The sequence below is a fragment of the Dasypus novemcinctus genome, chromosome 18 (genome assembly GCF_030445035.2).
Source record: "Dasypus novemcinctus isolate mDasNov1 chromosome 18, mDasNov1.1.hap2, whole genome shotgun sequence".
NCBI classification, from domain to species: domain Eukaryota; kingdom Metazoa; phylum Chordata; class Mammalia; order Cingulata; family Dasypodidae; genus Dasypus; species Dasypus novemcinctus.
In genome coordinates this window covers 71,314,820-71,333,679 of record NC_080690.1, presented here as the reverse complement: position 1 = coordinate 71,333,679, position 18,860 = coordinate 71,314,820, and the positions used below count along the sequence as shown (strand labels likewise).

Genomic DNA, 18,860 nt, shown 5'->3' with positions numbered 1-18,860 from the left:
CAAGTGCTACCAAATTGCTCTTTAAATAGTGGCTGCAAAATGGAAACAAAACCGGTTCTGCCTCCTGCCTGGCGCACTGGACCTGGGGCTGGCCGGTTAGAAACCACCGAGGAATTTGTGGTCTTTGTTCTCTCTGCCATTCTCACAATTCCTTCTTCGGGCAAATAACAGCTCTTGACTCACTGCCTGAATGGGGGATGGTCATGGGGAAAGAGGGAAAGGACACGCAAATTGATTATCTCGTGTTCATATCTCAAATGATCATCACCGCACCAGCTAGTGTGACAACGGGCCAATCCCGGACACATAGGCGTCGGCAGAAACTCGGGCTGGGCGACCCCTTGCGGTCTAATGGAGCCATTGCACCCTGACAGAGTATATCCTCTTCAGCCCAGGCTGATTTAATCACCTCTAATTCCATCCAAATATTATATATTGGGCACCTTCTAGATCAGCTCTGTTAAGGAGAAATAGAGTGCAAGCCCCGCATGCCATTTCAAATGTTCTACTAACTACATTAAAAAAGGAAAAAGAAACAGATGGCATTAATTAGTATCATATATTTAACCCAATGCACCCAAAATATTACCATTTCAACCTGCAATCAATAGGAAATTAGTGAGGTATTTTAATTTTTTGCAGTAATTCTTCAAAATGTTCTTAGAACAGCATGTGTCCATTCAGAGATTAAATGATCATTAACGTATTTGATCTCTATTTAGATTTTATAAAAGGTATCCACTGAAGAAGTAGATTCACATACATATATTGTGCCAAACATGCTGAGAAAAGTGTCCCAATAATGGAATCAGAAACATGTTTTAGGGGAGCAGATGGGGCTCAAGCAGTTAAGTGCCCGCCTCCCACATGGGAGGTCCTGGGTTCAGGGGTACCTCTTAAAGAAAACAAGCAGAAAATGGGCAAAACCAATGAGCAGACAACAAGCAAAAAATACTAAAAAACACGGAATCATACACTTAAAAAATTTTTGAATTATAAGGTTTGTGAACTACATGTCAATAAAATTATTTTTTAAAAAAGCATATTTTGGGAAGCGGATGTGACTCAACTGACAGAGCATCTGCCTACCATATGGAAGGTCCAGGGTTTGATACCCAGGGCCTCCTGGCCCGTGTGGTGAGCTGGCCCACGTGCAGTGTTGCCGCACGCAAGGAGTATCCTGCCACTCAGAGGATTCTCCCGCGTAGGGGAGCCCCACGCACAAGGAGTGCGCCCCACAAGGAGAGCTGCCCTGCGCGGAAGATTCAGCCCACCCAGGAGTGGCACCACACACAAGGAGCGCTGATGCAGCAAGATGACGCAACAAAAAGAGACACATATTCCCAGTGCCACCTGATAAGAATGCAAGCAGACATAGAAGAACACAAAAGCAAATGGACACAGAGAGCAGACAAGAGGAAGAAAGAGGGAAACGGACTTTGGCCCAGTGGTTAGGGCGTCCGTCTACCATATGGGAGGTCCGTGGTTCAAACCCTGGGCCTCCTTGACCCGTGTGGAGCTGGCCATGCGCAGTGCTGATGCGCGCAAGGAGTGCCGTGCCACGCAAGGGTGTCCCCCGCGTGGGGGAGCCCCACGCGCAAGGAGTGCGCCCGTGAGGAGAGCCGCCCAGCGTGAAAAGAAAGAGCAGCCTGCCCAGGAATGGCGCCGCCCACACTTCCCGTGCCGCTGACGACAACAGAAGCGGACAAAGAAACAAAAGCAGACAAAGAAACAAGACGCAGCAAATAGACACCAAGAACAGACAACCAGGGGAGGGGGGGGGAAATTAAATAAATAAATCTTTAAAAAAAAAAAAAAGAGGAAGAAAGAGAAATAAATAAAATAACTCTTTAAAATAAAAAAAGCATATTTTCAAGTTTCCCAATAACTGAACCAATGATGTTTTTAAATTTGCCTAAATCGATAAAAATGAAATAAAAGCTCAATTCCCCGGTTGCACTAGCCCCATTTCAAGGGCCCAGTAGCTGCACGTGGCCAGCGGCTCCCCAGCTGGACAGCCCAATGCCAGGCTGGACATTACGCATACATTGCTTTACCCCTTTTCCCGCTTGGGAGAAAATAGTTATATTATTATTCCCATTTTACAGAGGAGGAAACTGAGGCTCAGAAAGGGGAACCCCTATCATATGCCAAGTTCCTTCGTGCCTGTTGGGGATACACCGGTGAAGACGAGAGAGGCCCCCAACATTTGAACGAAATCATTAAAATGGTAATTCATGCTATCAAGGAAACCAAGAAGAGACTATCTCGCAGGAGAACAGAAACATAGCGATGCATAGAGATTCTCTGATTTCCTAACCTGTTGCCCGGGTTTCATAGCTCCCGCCCCCCCACTGGACAGAACCCCGGGAGCAGGCGCGGCCGCCCAGGGCGCTCAGCGCTGGTGGAACGCGCACCTCCCCCCGAGGGGGCGGGGCCCGCGGCGGCCCCGCCCGGCCGCTGTGACGTCGCTGGCGCCATGGCCGTGGCCGTGGCCGTGCTGCTGCTGGGGCTGGCGCGCGCGGCCGGGGGCTGCCTGCACTGCGCGCCCGCGGCGCTGGAGGCGCTGGAGCAGCTGCGCGCCGCGCTCGTCCCGCGCCGCTTCACCGCGCCGGGGCCGCAGAGCCGCGCCGAGGCCCTGCTGGTCGGCATGCAGGGCTCCTTCTTCCGGGACTACGCGCTCGACGCCTTCGTGGGCAAAGTGGGTGCGTCGCGGGCCCTGCGGGGGCGCCCGGAGCTGGCGGGGGGGCCTCGGTCCCCTGAGACCCCCCTCCCTGGACTTCTCCTCCCGTCTCGCCCCAGGGTTAGACGAACTGGACGCCGTGGCGTCCTTTACCAAGAACCAGACGAAGACGCTCAGGGCGACCGTCCTGCAAGGTAAGCGCCAAGAGGGCAGGCCGCCCCCGCCGCGCGCCCCGCCGCCGCCCCTCGAGGTGGCAACCGGAGCGCCCCGGGGGTCCTTCCCAGCGCTTTCCCCCGGAGGACTGATTCATCGTGGGGTGCTCTTCTGAGCTCCAATCTGCAGAGGTGGACGCAGGCTCAGAGAGGGTAGGTGACTTGCCCAAGGTCACACAGCTAAGGAGGTTAGAGGTTACCGCTGAGGAGCTGAACGTGGGCGCGGGGCTCAGACACTGTCACGCTCAGCGATGGGTACACCACCCAGAGGCCTCTTCTGGTTTTTCTGGTGCCCAGGGCGCCATTCGCACCTGCTGGCCTTGACCATTTGGGTGGTTTTTCTGACCTTCCCCGGCAGAGGCTATAGAGGGTCCTGTGGACTACTGGGGTGATGTCAGAGCGCCAGCAGCCTTGCTGCACCGTGAGGAATGGAACACAATGAATGACCTTACCCAGGACGCGTCATTTCTTTAAGATTTAAAATGCGTGTGTGTGTTAGTTTGTGAAAGGAATGCCTAAAAGGGAGGCGCACCAAAATCCCGCGGCTGCCCTAGGGTGAAGAGCGGAGCTGATCGTTTCTTCCCTTCCACTGCTTGTCAGATTGTTGTAGTTTTCAATTTCTTATTTCTTTTCCTTTTTCTCCCTGCCCCCTTTATAATGAGTAGGCAATAGTCAAGAATCAGGGGGAAATAATTATTTGAATTAGGTTAAAAAATTTCTTTAATCTATCCCATTTTTTAAGAATTACCCTACCATTTAATGAATATGAAATATAAAAAAAAATACAGGCCAAAGAAAGTGCAGGGTTTCTTTTGGGGACAATGAAGGTATTCCAAAATAGACTGGGGAAGCGAATATGGCTCAAGAAATTGGGCGCCTGCCTACCACATGGGAGGTCCCAGGTTCGGTTCCTGGTGCCTCCTAAGGAAGATAGCGAGCGGGCATGATGGGCAGGTGCAGCATGCTGACATGAGATGACACAACAAGAGACATAAAAAGAAAAAACATAACGAGAGACCCAACAAAGCAGGGAGCAGCGGTTCCTCGTGCCTCCTAAAGAAGACAAACAATGGGAAGCAGATTTGGCTCAACAGGCAGAACGTCCGCCTACCACATGGGAGGTCCAGGGTTCAAACCCCGGGCCTCCTGACCAGCGTGGTGAGCTGGCCCACGCGCAGTGCTGATGTGTGCAAGGAGTGCCGTGCCACACTAGGGTGTCCCCTGCATAGAGGAGCCCCACACGCAAGGAGTGCCCTGTAAGGAGAGCCGCCCAGCGTGAAAAAAGTGCAGCCTGGCCAGGAGTGGCACCACATACATGGAGAGCTGACACAACAAGATGACACAACAAAAAGAGACACAGATTCCCAGTGCCGCTGACAAGAATAGAAGCGGATACAGAAGAACACACAGCGAATGGACACTGAGAGCAGACAATGGGGGTGGGGCAGGGAAGGGGAGAGAAATTTTAAAAATTAAATCTTTAAAAAAAAAAAAAAAAGACGACGAACGAGACAACAAGCTGACATGACAGGCAGGCCCGGCAAGCTGAGGCAACAAGAGACACAGCAAAGCGGGGAACAGCGGTGGCTCAAACAGCCGGGCGCCTCCCGCCCACATCGGAGGTCCCAGGCTCAGTTCCTGGTGCCTCCTAAAGAGACAAGATGAACAGAGGAGACAAGATGAACAGACACAGCAAGTGCAAACAATGAGGGGATGGGGAGAAATAAATAAAAATACACCTTTACAAATAAATAAATAAAATAGATTGCGGTGAATATACTAAAAGCCACTGGATTATAAACTTTCAGTGAATGGGGTTGTGGGATACGTGGATTACATCTGAATAGAGATGGTTTTTTTAAATCCAGATGTGGGTAGTGCCCCTTGTCCAGCTTCAGGCCCCTCCCAGGGAGATAAGCACACTGACTCGGAGCGGGAGGGGGGCCGTTGTCATCTTCATTCCAGACCCTTCTCTGAGAGAAGCGATGGACGTTAGGTGAGATGGACGTTAGACAGGGCCCTGATGGGAGCCCTAGACAGACTGCCCCTGGGTTCCAATCCTGCTCCATTCCTTCCTAGCCACACCTGGAACATATTTATCCTCTCCCTGCCTCAGTTTCCTTATCTGTAAAATGGAGAAACGATAGCACTCACCTCGTGGTCACTGCAAAGAAGCGTGAGCTTGTGCATGTGCATTTCAAACAAAGCCGTGGGGTCTGGGCTGTGGGTCAGGGGCTCGGCCGTGTCGGTGTGGCCTCAAGCCTTAGTCTTCAGCCCTCCAGAGGTCAGGGTGCTACCACGTGGCCCAAGGCCCCTGCTTCAGTGTCGGCCTGGGCTGCTGCAAGTAAACCCCCTGAAATGGGCCGGGGTTAAACAAGGGGAGTTTATTCGCTTACAGTTTTGAGGCCGAGAAAATGTCCAAGTCAAGGTGAGGCTCTCTCCCCGACGACCAGCTGCCACCCACCCTGGGCTCCTCTGCCACATGGCAAGGCTCGTGGCCGCACCTGCTGCTCTCGCTCTTCTGGGTTTCACTGATTTCAGCTTCTTGATTCCGTGGCGCTCTCTCTTTTTTTAAAGATTTATTTTATTTATTTCTCTTCCCTTCCTCCAATAGGGTTGGGGTTTTTTTAAGATTTATTATTTATTTATTTCTCTCCCCCCGCCCCCCGCCTGTTGTCTGCTCTCTGTGTCCATTCACTGTGTGTTCTTCTGTGTCCGCTTGCATTCTTGGCAGCACGGGGAATCTGTGTGTCTCTTTTTGTTGTGTCATCTTGCTGTGTCAGCTCTCCATTTTGCAGCACCACTCCTGGGCAGGCTGCGTTTTTCACATGGGGTGGCTCTCCTTACGGGTTGCACTCCTTGCGCGTGGGGCTCCCCTACGTGGGGGACACCCCTGCGTGGCACGGCACTCCTTGCGCGCATCAGCACTGCACATGGGCCAGCTCCACACGGGTCAAGGAGGCCCGGGGCTTGAACCGCGGACCTCCCGTGTGGTAGACGGACACTATCAGTTGAGCCACATCTGCTTGCCTCTCTCGCTTCCTCTCATTTATAAAAGTCTCCAGTAAGGATTAAGACCCATCCTGAATGAGGGGGCCCCTCCTGGGCTGAAGTAGCCCCTTCAAGGATCCTGCCTACACCGGCCTCACACTCAGGAATGGACTTGATTAAGAACATGCTTCCCGGGGCACACACAGCCTCCACCACCACAGCCGCGTCACACAGCACATGGCTGGCTTCAACGATCGGCAGCGCCCGAGGCCCCCAGGTGGGACTTCCCCAGGGCTCAGAGGTGCCCTCCCGGGGGCGTGGGTGGCAGTTTGAAGCCGCCTCACTGCAAAGGTGGCTGTGAACAAAATGCCAAAGGAGAGCGGGCAGCAGCCGCGGGGGCCGGCGGGGGCAGGAAGCTGCGGGCAGGCTTGCACCGGCCCTGCAAAGGGGTGACGTTTGGCATAGTCACCCAAAGGCCGGGAGACCAGGGAGGCTGGGGTGGGGTGAGGGGTGGGGTGAGGAGATGAGGTGCTAGACGTTCGAGGGCCTCAGGGACCCTTGGAAGGCCTCGGAGGTTTCACGCGACGTCTCGTGGAGGGTTCTGAACAGAAGAGCGACGGGCACCGACGTGGGTCTCCGTGGGCTCCCCCTGGCTGCAGAGAACAGACCTCGGCAGGCAAGGAGAGGCCCGGGGGCCAGGGAGCAGGTTGCGGTGGTGGTCCAGGCAAGAGATGACGATGGCTCGAGCCAGCGGGTAGCAGAGGACGGGCGAGACCCATCGGGTTCCACTGAAGATGGGAGCGACGGGAACCTCTGACGGGCGCGCCGACAAATTGCATGGGGGTGTGTGCGAGAGAGAGAATTTGGGAGTTGTCCAGGGTGGCGCCAAAGTTTGGGGGGGGTCTGAGCTTCTGGAATCATGGCACTTCCGTCTGCTGAGCTGGAGAAGACTGGGGAGCCAGGAGGAGGTTTGGGGGAGAATAGCCACGGTTCCGTGTGGGACTCCCTGACTTGAGGTGCCTGTTAGCGTCCAGGGCCTGGCGGGTGGCTGGAGAGAAGGGTGGCTGGAGAGAAGGATCCGAGGGGCCGCGGGAGGTGGGAGGGTGGGGTGTGCAGCAGCGCCGTCCAGCAGACAGAGGGGCGCCGCCAGGAGCCACGTGGGCGATTCCACCTTTCCTTGCAGCCGCGCTTGAAAAGAAAAATAGAAACGGGAAATTAGTCATAATAGCATATTTTATTTAACCTGATATAGCCAAGCCATCACCATTTCTGTACTTCATCAACATAAAAATCATTGCGCTTCTTTACTCTTTCTTTTTGCACCCCGTGTCACTGAACGCTGGTGGATATTTTATACTCACAGCACATCTCAATTCAGACCAGCCCATCTCAAGTGCCCAGGTGCCACGTGTAGCGAGTGGTGACCTCATTGGACGGCGCAGGGCTGGGAAATAGAGGAAGCCGCGAGGCTGGATTGAAACGATGGAGCGAGTGTAGATGAATGAAGAGAAGGGAAAGAAAGGGAAAGGGGAGGGGAGGACAGAGAAGGAATGGGATGTTGTCAAGTCCATCCTTCTCCCATTTACCAGAGGTGGAAACTGAGGCCAGGGGAGGGCGCTTGAGTAGCCTGAGGCCCCACAGTGGATCTGAAACTCCATCCAGGGCCCCCGGGGCCGTGGATTTACCCGGAGAGTCCCTGGTCTTGGCTATTTCCTCATCCCTTCTCTTGGGACCCACAGGTGGGGGTGGCCTGCCAGGTGCCTCCCCCCACCCCAAGAGGGTGTCTCTCTCCCTCAGATGGGCCTCTGCTGGAAGAGCTGGTGGCTTTTAGGAGGCGCGTGACCGAGGAACTCAAGAAGGCCTTGAAAGACTATGAAGAACGAGGTGCGGCCCCTTCTCTCCAGGGGCGCCCTTCCCCGCTTCCCCATTTGATCCCTTCATTCCCTGCTCCCACTTTTCTCCCAGACTCCCTCCTCGCCTCCCTAGGATGCAGCCTTCTCCCTTTCTCCCATTGCCCCCTTCTCTTCTTTCCCAAGGTCTCCCCTCCCCCTCCTCCCTCTGCCTTCCTAATGAAATCCTGAAATGCCTTCCGCCAAAACTCACCTCGGCTCTTTTCTCTTGCAGCCTGCGATGCCACCGCTTGCCGTGAGTCCTGCTGTGTTGCCTCACCTCTCCTGCTCACCCTCTTCCCCAGAGCAAGCCCTGCTACCGCACCCACTCCGTTCGTTCCGCGCTCCTCCCACCCCAAAGCCATAGTGCCCAGGGGTGGCTGCTTTTTTGAGGGCTTGTGAAAAAAAAAAACAGTTATTTTGAGGTATGTAAGTCAGGCTAGGCTAGCTGTAGTAACAAATAACCCCTCACGTCTCAGTGGTTTAACGTAACCAAGGTTTATTTCTCTCTTATGCAAATTCCTTTGTGAGTTGCGTGTCTCCTCCACGTGGTGACTCTGGGATGGGGGCTGCTGCCATCTCGTACCTTCCACAGTGGCTTCCGAAGAGAAAAAGACAGTAGGGACCCAGACTGGGAGTTTTGTGGCCAGACCCGGAAGTGGCACCGAAGCTCTGCCCACTTTCCATTGGCTAGAACTCAGTCACATGGTTGCAGCCCACTGCAAGGGAGTCTGGGAAATGTAGTCTTCCAGTGCATGTGAGAAAAAGAGTGAGCAGGTAGCCAGTCCCTCCCCCAGGGAGGCTCCAAAGTAGAAATAAGGCAGTATGAAAGAAAAATTAACACGTTTAATCAAATGTCTACAAACAGAATGTTGGGTCCACTGGGCAACCGCAAAGCAACTCAACCCTTGAGTTTTAAGTATAGAAAGTTTGTTTTTAACGTGCGTGGTCCATGCATTTTGCTCAGCTTTCTTGGCTGCAGTGGGACCTCCAAAATCAGGAGGGCCAGGGGACCCCATCTTCTCCTCCCCCTTCTTCTTTCCCTCCCCTTGCCCATCCTCTAAGAGACACTCTCAGCCCACTTGTCCCCTTCCTCCGGTCCAGACACACTAGAAGGAGACGTCTTGGATTGTTTCCTTTGCCAGAACGTCAGGCCTCAGTGTATCGCATACGAAGAGTGCTTCGGTAAGTCCAGGGCTGGGAGGAGGCCTGGGCAGGTGCGTGAGAGGACAGCTTGTCCCAGTGAAGATGGGTCTCGAGGTCTCCCAGATGGCACCTCGAATCCTGCCCTTATCACTCAGTTACGGTGGGTGATAGTCCCAGGCTCAGTTTCCCTCCTCTGTTCAATGGAAAGACTTCTCTGTCCCTTTACTTTGCTCCTTACCTGGGACCTTGGATGAGAGCAGCAGGAGCTCAACCACTTGAGCCACACCTGCTCCTGCCAAAGTATTCTAAAAGAAATGACCCAGCAGTGGTGTGCAGCTCTGAAAAGAAGGACCCTTTGCTTCGGAACCAGTTTGCCATTGCCACACCCAACAGACCTAACAGTGATTCCTCAGTAGCAAGTGGTTCCAAGCTCACCTTCCAACTTCCCCGGTTGCCCCAGAATATTCCTCACAGCCGTTGTGTTCCAACCAAGAACCCAGCAAAGGGACTTCTTGCCGTTCTGTCTTTCCCTTCTGTTTTAAACCTGGAGGTTTCTCCTTCACCCCCACCATGGCCCTGACTAGCTGAGAAGGAGTGTGTCCTCTGATAGCGCCCCGTGGGGATCTGTTGGCTTCCTTGGGACGGTACTTAAGTACGACGCCTGTTGTGAGTGCTCTCTAATGGCCCGCGCTGGGACAGAGGCACTTCTTGCCCTCGCGCTGCTCACATTTTAGTCGGAAGAGGGGCCCGACTAGGGCTTCTCGACCCCAGCACCCGTGACCTTGGGGGACGGATCATTCCTGGGGGGCCTGCCCTGTGCGTTGTGGGAGATCTGGCGGCATCCCTGGCCTCGGCCCCCTAGTTGCCAGGAGCACCCTCCCCATTCGTGACAACCAAAAGTGTCCCCTGCCATCATCAGGTGTCCTCCGGGGCAGACCCGTCCCCATGTGGGAACCACTGCGGGAGATGATAATTACGTGAACAAAAAGGCCAATTGCAGACAGCAAGACGGGCTACAATGAAAAGAACTCAGAACGCTTGGTAGAAAACGCGTGGGGTGGGTGCAGAGGCGGTGGGACTTTAGAGGGTGCAGTTGGGGTGACCTCTGAGGCCTGAAGGAAGCAAGCGAAGGGAACAGTGTGAGTGATAAAGGGAACAGCACCTGCAAAGATCCAGCCAGACTGAGCAACAAGGAGGAGGCCAGTGTGATCAGAGGAGAGTATGTGGTCGCTAGAGCGGGGGCCACGAGACATGGGGGACAGATCCTGCAGGGCCAGGCGAGGACTTTACCTTTTCTCGAGGCGGGAGCCCCGGAAAGCTCTGAGCAGAGACGTGAGCTGACTTGGGGCTTCTCCGGCGCCCCCTGGCGGCCGCACAGGGAGCAGCCCGTAGCGGGCAAACGGAAGCCGCGGGTGCGGGAGGTGAGCGGGGCTGCGGGCAGGACCGGGAGGCGGAGGCTGGAGGAGGGTGAGCGCGAGTGGAAGGGGCAGCACGGCACCCCGCAAGGCCTCCGTCGGGGTCCCCAGCCAGGACGCGGGCGGAACTTGCAGCTTGGGGGCCCCTGTCGCCTTGGTTTGGAGCGGGGCGGCGCGCGTCCCCGTCCACGGCGCTGCGGTTGGCGCTGCGCGCTCGGCCCGGTGCCACGCGGGCTGGTGCGGCCACGGCCCGGTGCCAAGCGCGCGGCGCGGAAGGGAAAGCGGGTGGCCGGGTGGGGGGCGAGGGCGCGCGGTCACCCGCAGGTCGGGCCCCCTGCCCCTGTCCCTCCGCAGTGGACCGGCAGCCGCGCCTGGCCCTGCAGTACGACGCGTCCCAGCAGCCGAGGGACCCGGCGCTGCTGGGCACCGTGGCCTCCGTGGCTCTGTCGCTCTCAGCCTTCTCCGTCATCCTGATCGCGTGAGCCATCCCCGCCTCCGCAGTGGGGGGGGGGGCGCACCCCCGGGTCCGCCTGGGCGCCCCTCCCCCTCTCCCCCTCCCCCTTCCTGCTCCTCTGTCTCCATCCCTCTCTCAGCCTCTTCCTCCATCAATCCATCTCCCAGGCCAATCCCCCCATCTCTCTGTCCCCCACCCCCCGCACCTCCGAAGCCCCCTCCGGCTGTCCTGGGGCTGACCCTCGGGCTCTCCAGAATGGCTCTTGTCCATCTGCCGTGCCCTCCCTCCGGCAGCCCCTTCCACTGTCTCCAGCTGCCCGTCCTCCCGCCCCCCGCCTGTCTCTCCAAGCCCCTCGCCGGTGCTTTTTCTCCATGGCCCTCTCCGCCTCAGTTTCTCCCTCCCTGTCCTCTTTCTCTCTCCCCCCTCCTCTCCCCTCCTCTCTCTCTCTTTCCCGGCTTCTCTCCCTCTCCGGTCTCACCCCATCTTTCACCTCGGTCTCCAGGCTGCCCACCTAGCGCCCCCCACCCCCGCCCCCGGATATTCCCCCTCAAAGCGCCAGCCCCTCGTCGGCCTCCAGCTGCCCCCGCCCCCAGCCTGGGGGGGCTTTCTCCCCGGCTCGCCGGCCTCGCCGCCCCTGAGGCCCAGGGCGGACCCTCGCCTCGCCTCCATCCCGCCTCTCCCTCTTCCCCCCCCCCCTCTCTCCCTCACCCCCTTTCTCCCCCTCCCTCTTCTCCCTTCTCTCCTTTCTTTCCCTGCCTCTCCCTCCCCCTCTTCCCCCCTTTTCCCTCTCTCTCCTTTCCCTCCCTCCCTCCCCTCTGTCTCCAGCCCTCGTCTGTCCCCCCCCCAGCCCCTTCGTCTACCTCTGGATCTCTCATCTCCTCTCCCCCCACCCCAGGGCTGCAATGGCTGTGGTGGCTCTTGGCCCTTTTGCCTTCGTGGGTCCCTTCCTGCATAAAAAAAATAGGGAAAACTCTCTTGTGACTGTCGCTGTAAAGGACAGTAACCTGGGCTGGAGCCACTCTGTACTCGTTCATCTCCGCCTTTCGTCTGCTGTCGCCCTCAGCCCTCCGCCTCCCCACCCCCCTCGGTTTCTGCCGGTCTCTCTCAGCGCCTCCGCTTGCCTCTCCCCTCCTTTCCCTGATGTCTCCAGGCCTCAGTTTCCTCATAGGCGCCCCGGGGTCGGCTCTCCCTCCAGCTGGCTGGGCCCGGCAGCCTCTCTCTCCAGCTCGGAAACGCCCCCCTCTCTCAAGCCCCAGCGCCCTCGCGGCCCCTCTGCTACTCCCCGCTTCCCCCACAGAAGTTCCTTGGCCCCTCCTCTGCCCCAGTCCCAATTCCGCCATCCCTCGCCCCCCCAGGTTGCGCTGATGCGTCCCCGTCCCTCGCTGCCTCCCTCGCTCCCCACCTCTGGGTCTCCTTCTGCCCCTCTGTCCCCCTGCTGCTCTCCCTGCCTTCCAGCCTGCCCAGAGTTAGGCCACACTTCACAGGTTAAGGCCACAGCTCCCCTGCCCCCCCTAGAAAAACCTACCCTCAGGCACCAGCCCCAAGCTCAGGGGTCCCCAGAACCACCCTCACTTCTGACTGCTGGCTATAAATTGGGGGGTCCCCCCAGACTTCCTCAGCGGTAATTTCCTAGAACAACTACAAGACTGCAGAAAGTGCTGGACGGACAGTTTTATTACAGTGAAAAGATGCCAACCAGGCGAGATGGAAGGAGGGGTGGGATGGACCTGGCAGGGCCCCAGGCAGGAGGCTCCTGTCCTCCTTAGGGACACGGTGCGCTCTGGGGGCATCAGCGTGTGACGGTACTCACAGAATATCGCCAACCCCGCGTCCTTAGTTGGGGCTTTGTGGCTGGAACCGCCGGCCACGCAGACTCGCTCCAGCAGCCTCCCCCCCCTCACCTCCCCCCATCACGTTCCCGCTGGAAGCCAAACCCCCTGACCACGCACTGGGCCTGCTGGGTGGCGCTGGGCCTGCTGGGTGGAGGCCCACCCTGCCTCGCCTCATTAGCATAAACCCCCTAGGGCCCCACCTCTTCAGCACGTACCCTCAGGTGCGCCCCGCCGGCCCTGCGGCCAGCTGCCTCTGCCCCCCCTCCCCTCTTCCAGCAGCTCCCGCCCCGGCCCTTGGCTTCTTTCCCGCGGTTCGCTCCTTTCTCCCTCCTCCAGTTGGATTCCCCCCTCTCCCACCCCTGGGTGCCCTCCGTCTTGGGTTCTGCCAGTCTCTCTCCCCCGCCTCTTGCCCACGTCCTCTCTCCTCTCGTGCCCCTGCCTGGCAGATCCCCTGGTCCTGCGTCCTCCACAGGCCTCCTTCTCCCCCCTCAGGTCTCCCCCCACACACACACATGCACCTCTGACTCTTCTCCTTTCCCGGTCTCCCTGCTTCCGCCTCTCTCTCTCTGGTTGTCTTTCCCTTCTCTCTGAGTCTCTCTCCCTGTATCTGTCTCTCGAGTTTTCCACTCTTCTTCGCACTCTTCTCATTTCCACATTTTACCCCCACTCCAAGCCCCGACTTCTCTCTCCGCCCGCCTCGAGTACCCAGCACTGATTGGCTGAGAACTCTGGACAGTTGACCAGAACCCCACGCTGCCACTGGCACCCCCGAAAGCCTGAGCCCAAGCAGGCCGACAACTGACAGGGCGCTTGGGGGTCGGTGGGCACAGAGGGGCTGCAAGTTCTCTTTCTAACCTCCAGCCGTTTTCTCTCCGACAGGGCTTGCATGTACAGGCAAAACCGAAGACTCCTGCTGCAGTAGGGGGTGCTTTGGGGGTGGGGAGGGGTGGGGAGGAAAAGAAGTTTAATGAAATCTGTGACAGACTCCTCAGCGCCCCTGTCGGCTTCTTGGTGACCCTAAGTGTCTCCGGCTCTGTTTGGCTACAGTGCCAGCTCCTCAAGGGCTGGGGTCAAGTCTGACTCATCTGTGGGAATCAGGTACCCCAGTTCAAGGCCGAAGGTGAGCAGGACCTTTGAGAGGCCTGTCATGAGAGCTTTGGGGACAGCCATACCTACCGGGGGGAGAAATGTGTCCCGAAGATGATGACACCTAGTCGGACCCCCAAGGATGCGCGCCAAGAGGTGGTGTCGTGGCTTGCGTGCGCTGCTGTCACACCCACACGCCCGGGGGCCTTCAAACAGGAATGTCTTGGCCCCCAGTTTTGAGACTAATAAAAGTCCAAAATCAAGATAGTGGCAAGGCCTGCTTTCTCCCCAAATAGATTTGGGTAGAATGGAATCCTTCACTTTCTGAACCTGATGGAAGTATCACTAATTCAGGGCTCTAATTCCCATAATGAGGAATTTATGTGGAAGGAATGGTTAAAAAATATATATCTAGCTGAAGATTCAGTGCTTAGCATGATGCCTGGCCCAGAGCAGATACTCAGTAAATATTTGATGAATAAATGAGGATGGCAGTGTTGGAAAACAAGCCGACAAAGACAGGTTTTTGTTTTGTTTGTTTGTTTTAAGGATTTTTTTTTAAGATTTATTTTTTTATTTCCCCCCCCCAAGTTGTCTGCTCTCTTTGTCCATTCGCTGTGTTCTTCTGTGACCACTTCTATCCTTATCAGCAGCACCGGGAATCTGCATTTCTTTTCTTTGTTGAAAATGCAGCACCACTCCTGGGCAGGCTGCACTTTCTTTCGTGCTGGGCGGCTCTCCTTACGGGGTGCACTCCTTGTGCGTGGGGCTCCCCTATGCGGGGGACACCCCTGCGTGGCAGGGCACTCCTTGTGCGCATCAGCACTGCACATGGGCCAGCTCCACGGGTCAAGGAGGCCCAGGGTTTGAACTGCGGACCTCCCATGTGGTAGGTGGACGCCCTATCCATTGGGCCAGGTCTGCTTCTCTGTTTTGTTTTAGGAGGTACCAGGGATTGGACACAGTACCTCATACATGGGAAGCGGGCTCTCAACCACTGAGCTACACTCATTCCTGGAAAGACAGTTTTTTTTGTTTTGTTTTGTTTTTTCACTGAAGAAAATAGTTTAAGTTCCCATTCCAAACTAAGGAGTTTTGTTTTTGTTTTTTCTTCATCGAAGAAAATAGTTTATTTGGAAAGAGTTTCAATCCAGGGCCTTGAATGCTAGGGAAAGGTACTTGGCTGTTTTCCCCCACGTCTGGGATTGAAAACTGAAATATCTTATGGATCCGGGCAGGTAAAATGAACGATTGCAGGTCCATTTAAACGGAATAGAAAATACCTCTGTCCTATTGTGGTCATGGTGAAACAAGGCCCCAGTATTTTCAAATTTCTGGTCCAGAAAACACGATATTTCTGTGAAATGACTCCATAATTATAATTTATTTCAGATGCCGCAAGTCAACTAAAACGCCTCTTTAAACCTCTGTTAGGTTCCGGGAAATTTTTCATTTCATTGATAGACTAGCAAAGGAAGAGTTACAACAGTCGGTGAGCCCCGCTGGGTTCCCTAATAAACTACATTTCCCAGAATCCTCCGTCTCCCGTTGCCGTAGATACCGCTCTCCTAGTCTCTTTAATAGCAGAAAGGGGTGCAGGTAAAGCGCAACTTCTGATTGGCTAAAACCTTGACTTCTTTGTTCTCCGTTGCTAAGATACCAGAGGTGGGACATGCGTCGTAGAGCGCGCTGTGAAGGGGCGCCTCCGACTTAGAGCGAAGCCGGAATCGGAGGGTTCTGGGAAGAGGTCCCTCTTCACCTGCGCAGGCGCACTGCTGCGAGCGGCGCTACCGGGACGCGCCGTGGCTTTCGCCGGTGGTGCCTTCCCTCCCCGCCTGCCCCAGGGGCACACTGCGGCCCCGGGGACGTCTGCGCCTCTCCATCTCTGACCCTCCACCCCGCGCCTCAGCCAGGAACCCACACATTTCTGCCGGCGGCGAGGCTAAGCATCGGATGCTGGTCGTTATGGCAACGGCCCCCCTCCCGTCCCGCGCGTGGATTTCACCGCCTCCAGCGTGATGCCCGGGAGGCGGGGCTAAAGCATCCGCGTGCGCAGGCGCATGGAGACGGCGGCTAACAAGACTCTGGCACCCGAGGAAGGGTCTAGCTCGTGGGTCGAAAGCTCGTGACCCGAAAGTAGTTTTGCTTGTCTAGCAGTGGTTTTTGTTTTTTGGTTTTGTTATGTTTTGTTTTTTATACCTTCAAGCTACGGGTCCAGCCACTCCCTCAAATTCCTGGGAACCTTCCCAGAGTCATGAATAGTAAAGGATAATTGTGCGTAATTACAGCATAATGGGAGCTCCCCGGAGCGCGGAGTCTGGGATGGGGAAACAAGAGTTATCAAATAATTTCATCCCAGCAAGGTCAGCACTGGGATACCGGGATGTTCAGAGAACTGTGGGAGCCCAGGGCCGGGAGTTGCAACTCCTGCCGGGTGGGAATCGGGAAAGTTTCCCAGAGGAGAGGCGGTATGAGTTTGTTCTTGAAATAAAAGTAGTTTTCCAAAGGAAGTAGCGGAGAAAAAGCATTCCCAACAGAGGGAACAGCAAAGGAAAGATCAGGAGCTGGGAACTATTACCAACTTGCTTTAAATAATGTGCATAACAGAAACTTAGAAGGTGTCTTTCTACTGGCCACGTAACGTTGTAATGGTTTTACAAATAGCATCCTATTCAAATCTCATAACCTGGTGAAGAGGGTGTGTGTTATATCCCTGTCGGAATCATGGACCCGAAGGGTATCGGGAATGAAAGACAAAGAGAGACTGGGATCAGGGGATCTGCAAGCATTGAAGCCTCAAGCTCATCAGACAAGTTTATTGATATCAGGGGCTTCTTTATATACCCCAAGCAACCGTGAGAACCAGCAACTATCCTAGCTAACTATTCCCATAACTTCATTAATGAAAACACAGTGCACAGTGGGTAAGAGAGTAACTAAAGCTCAAGATGTTCTATTATGTTATTGAAACAAGTATACTCATAAATCTTGTTGCCCAGGTTACTTGAGATATCAAGTCTGGGTTCTGCTGGAATGTTATGTTTCCCAGAGAGATTAGCCACCTGCACGTATATCTCTAGGGACAGCATGACCCAGTGGTCAGAAAGTAACTTGTGACCATGGAAACAGCATGCCTTTGTTTCCCACATATCCCCATGTACAATGGTGAAACGGAAGCACAGAGAGGTTAATGGCATTCACAGTATCACATGGCAATTAAGTGCAATTAACCATTATGCGAGAAGCGGATTTGGCTCAATGTATAGAGCACCGGTCTACCACATGGGAGGTCCAGCGTTCAAACCTGGGGCATCCTGACCCGTGTGGTGAGCTGCCCACGTGCAGTGCTGGTGTGCACAAGGAGTGCCATGCCACGCAGAGGTGTCCCCCTTGTAAAGGAGCCCCACGCGCAAGGAGGGTGCCCCATAAAGAGAGCCGCCCCGTGCAAAGAAAGCTCAGCCTGCCCAGGAATGGCACCGCACACACGGAGAGCTGATGCAGCAAGATGACGCAACAAAAAGACATAGCTGCGGTTCATATCCCGGGCTTCCTTGCCCCGTGTGGAGCTGGCACATTTGCAGTGCTGATGCGCGCAAGGAGTGCCGTGCCACACAGGGGTGTCCCCCGCGTAGGGGAGCTCCAGGCGCAAGGAGTGCGCCTCGTAAGGAGAGCCGCCCAGCGTGAAAGAAAGTGCAGCCTGCTCAAGAATGGTGCCGCACACACAGAGAGCTGACACAGCAAGATGACGCAATAAAAAGAAACACAGATTCCCAGTGCTGCTGATAAGGATGGAAGCGGTCACAGAAGAACACACAGTGAATGGACACAGAGAGCATACAAGTGGGGGGAGGGGGCGGGAAAAGGGGAGAGAAATAAATTTAAAAAATAAATAAAAATCCTTAAAAAAAAAAAAAAGAGACATAGATTGCCCGTGCCGCTGACAAGAATGCAAGCAGACACAGAAGAACACACGGCCAATGGACACAGAGAACAGACAAGTAGGGGAGGGACGAGGAGAGAAATAAATCTTTTTAAAAAATAAAGAAGAAACCATTATGCCATGCTGCCCTTGTTACAGGGTCCTGAAGTTAATAAGCGTTGTGACAATTAGCCAGGAAGTACTGTGCTGATTGACTCATACCAAATTTAAGCCTCATCAAGGCCTTAGAAAATGGTTGTATCAGGAAAGGTATGTTATGCTATAGTAACAAGTACCCCCATAGCACAGAGACTTGTGGCAATGAAGGTTTACTTCTCACTCATGTAATGTACCTGTCACACCTTCCCTGAGGAACTGGTTCCTTCTGGAGGATCCAGGAGAGTTGTATATTTGTTACCACAAGAAAATTTTTTTAAAAAAACCAATCAGGGAAGTGGACCTGGCTCAACAGATAGAGCGTCTGCCTACCACATGGGAGGCCCAGGGTTCAAACCCAGGGACTCCTTGACCTGTGTGGAGCTGGCCCACGCGCAGTGCTGATGTGTGCAAGGAGTGCCGTGCCACGTAGGGGTGTCCCCCGTGTAGGGGAACCCCTGCGGAAGGAGTGCACCCCATAAGGAGAGCCGCCCCGTGCAAAAGGAAGTCCAGCCTGCCCAGGTGTGGGGTCACACACACGGAGGGCTGACACAGCAAAAAGAAACACAGGTTCCCGGGCCGCTGACAAGAATAGAAGCAGACACAGAAGAACACACAGCAAATGGACACAGAGAGCAGACAACTGGGCTGGGGGGAAGGGGAAAGAAAGAAATTTTTAAAATCTTAAGAAAAAAACAAAAAACCAATCATCTGTCATTAATATTAATACTATTAAGCATTTATGATCATCTTAGAGCAAAAACAGAAACAAGAATAGAGTGGTAATTTCATACATGATGTTATTATTGTTCAATATGACATTTTCCTAATTTTTATGCGTACTTAGAAATGTACAGTTACTGAAGGATATCAAAACCTTTTAAATATATGTGAGAGTGTTATTTTTATGTATCAATAGATGATCCTGATTAGGATGGTTCAATTATAATATTGGGCCATCCTTGCATTCTTAGACGCCCAGCTCCCAGCATAGGACTATTTCCTCTACCACACTGCCATTTAAGAGGTGATAAGTCAGGAAGCGGATTTGGTTCAACGGATAGAGCATCTGCTCTA

At 54.7% G+C, this 18,860-nt stretch overlaps 1 protein-coding gene and 1 long non-coding RNA gene across 5 annotated transcripts; one reads left to right on the top strand and one right to left on the bottom strand.

Moving 5' to 3' along the window:
• The first annotated feature begins 2,461 nt into the window (after positions 1-2,461).
• IZUMO2 (IZUMO family member 2) lies at positions 2,462-13,971 on the top strand. 4 transcript variants are annotated; one of them, XM_058280674.2, is made up of 7 exons: positions 2,462-2,705; positions 2,803-2,877; positions 7,684-7,770; positions 8,011-8,031; positions 8,880-8,960; positions 10,691-10,814; positions 13,502-13,971. In XM_058280674.2, the coding sequence occupies exons 1-7, from the start codon at positions 2,480-2,482 to the stop codon at positions 13,542-13,544; spliced, it is 657 nt and encodes a 218-aa protein (XP_058136657.1). In that variant the 5' UTR covers positions 2,462-2,479; the 3' UTR covers positions 13,545-13,971. The 4 variants fall into 4 exon arrangements, with proteins under 4 accessions (XP_058136657.1, XP_058136658.1, XP_071065509.1 ...); XM_058280675.2 differs by lacking the exon at positions 8,011-8,031 and having other exon boundaries at positions 2,480-2,705; XM_071209408.1 differs by lacking the exons at positions 10,691-10,814; positions 13,502-13,971 and adding an exon at positions 9,841-9,926 and having other exon boundaries at positions 2,480-2,705.
• LOC131274383 (uncharacterized) lies at positions 4,644-9,849 on the bottom strand. Its single transcript, XR_009181652.2, has 3 exons — positions 7,990-9,849; positions 7,248-7,355; positions 4,644-7,074 (listed from the first exon to the last, which is right to left on the bottom strand). It is a non-coding gene; the product is annotated as an uncharacterized lncRNA (long non-coding RNA).
• Positions 13,972-18,860: the final 4,889 nt, after the last annotated feature.

What these genes read in the sequence shown, in the direction of transcription:
- IZUMO2 (XM_058280674.2), top strand. Translation starts at nt 2,480, where the DNA reads ATGGCCGTGGCCGTGGCCGTGCTGCTGCTGGGGCTGGCGCGCGCGGCC. An exon ending in CGCATACGAAGAGTGCTTCG is followed by an intron (nt 8,961 to 10,690) that starts GTAAGTCCAGGG and finishes GTCCCTCCGCAG; the next exon opens with TGGACCGGCAGCCGCGCCTG. An exon ending in TTCTCCGTCATCCTGATCGC is followed by an intron (nt 10,815 to 13,501) that starts GTGAGCCATCCC and finishes TCTCTCCGACAG; the next exon opens with GGCTTGCATGTACAGGCAAA.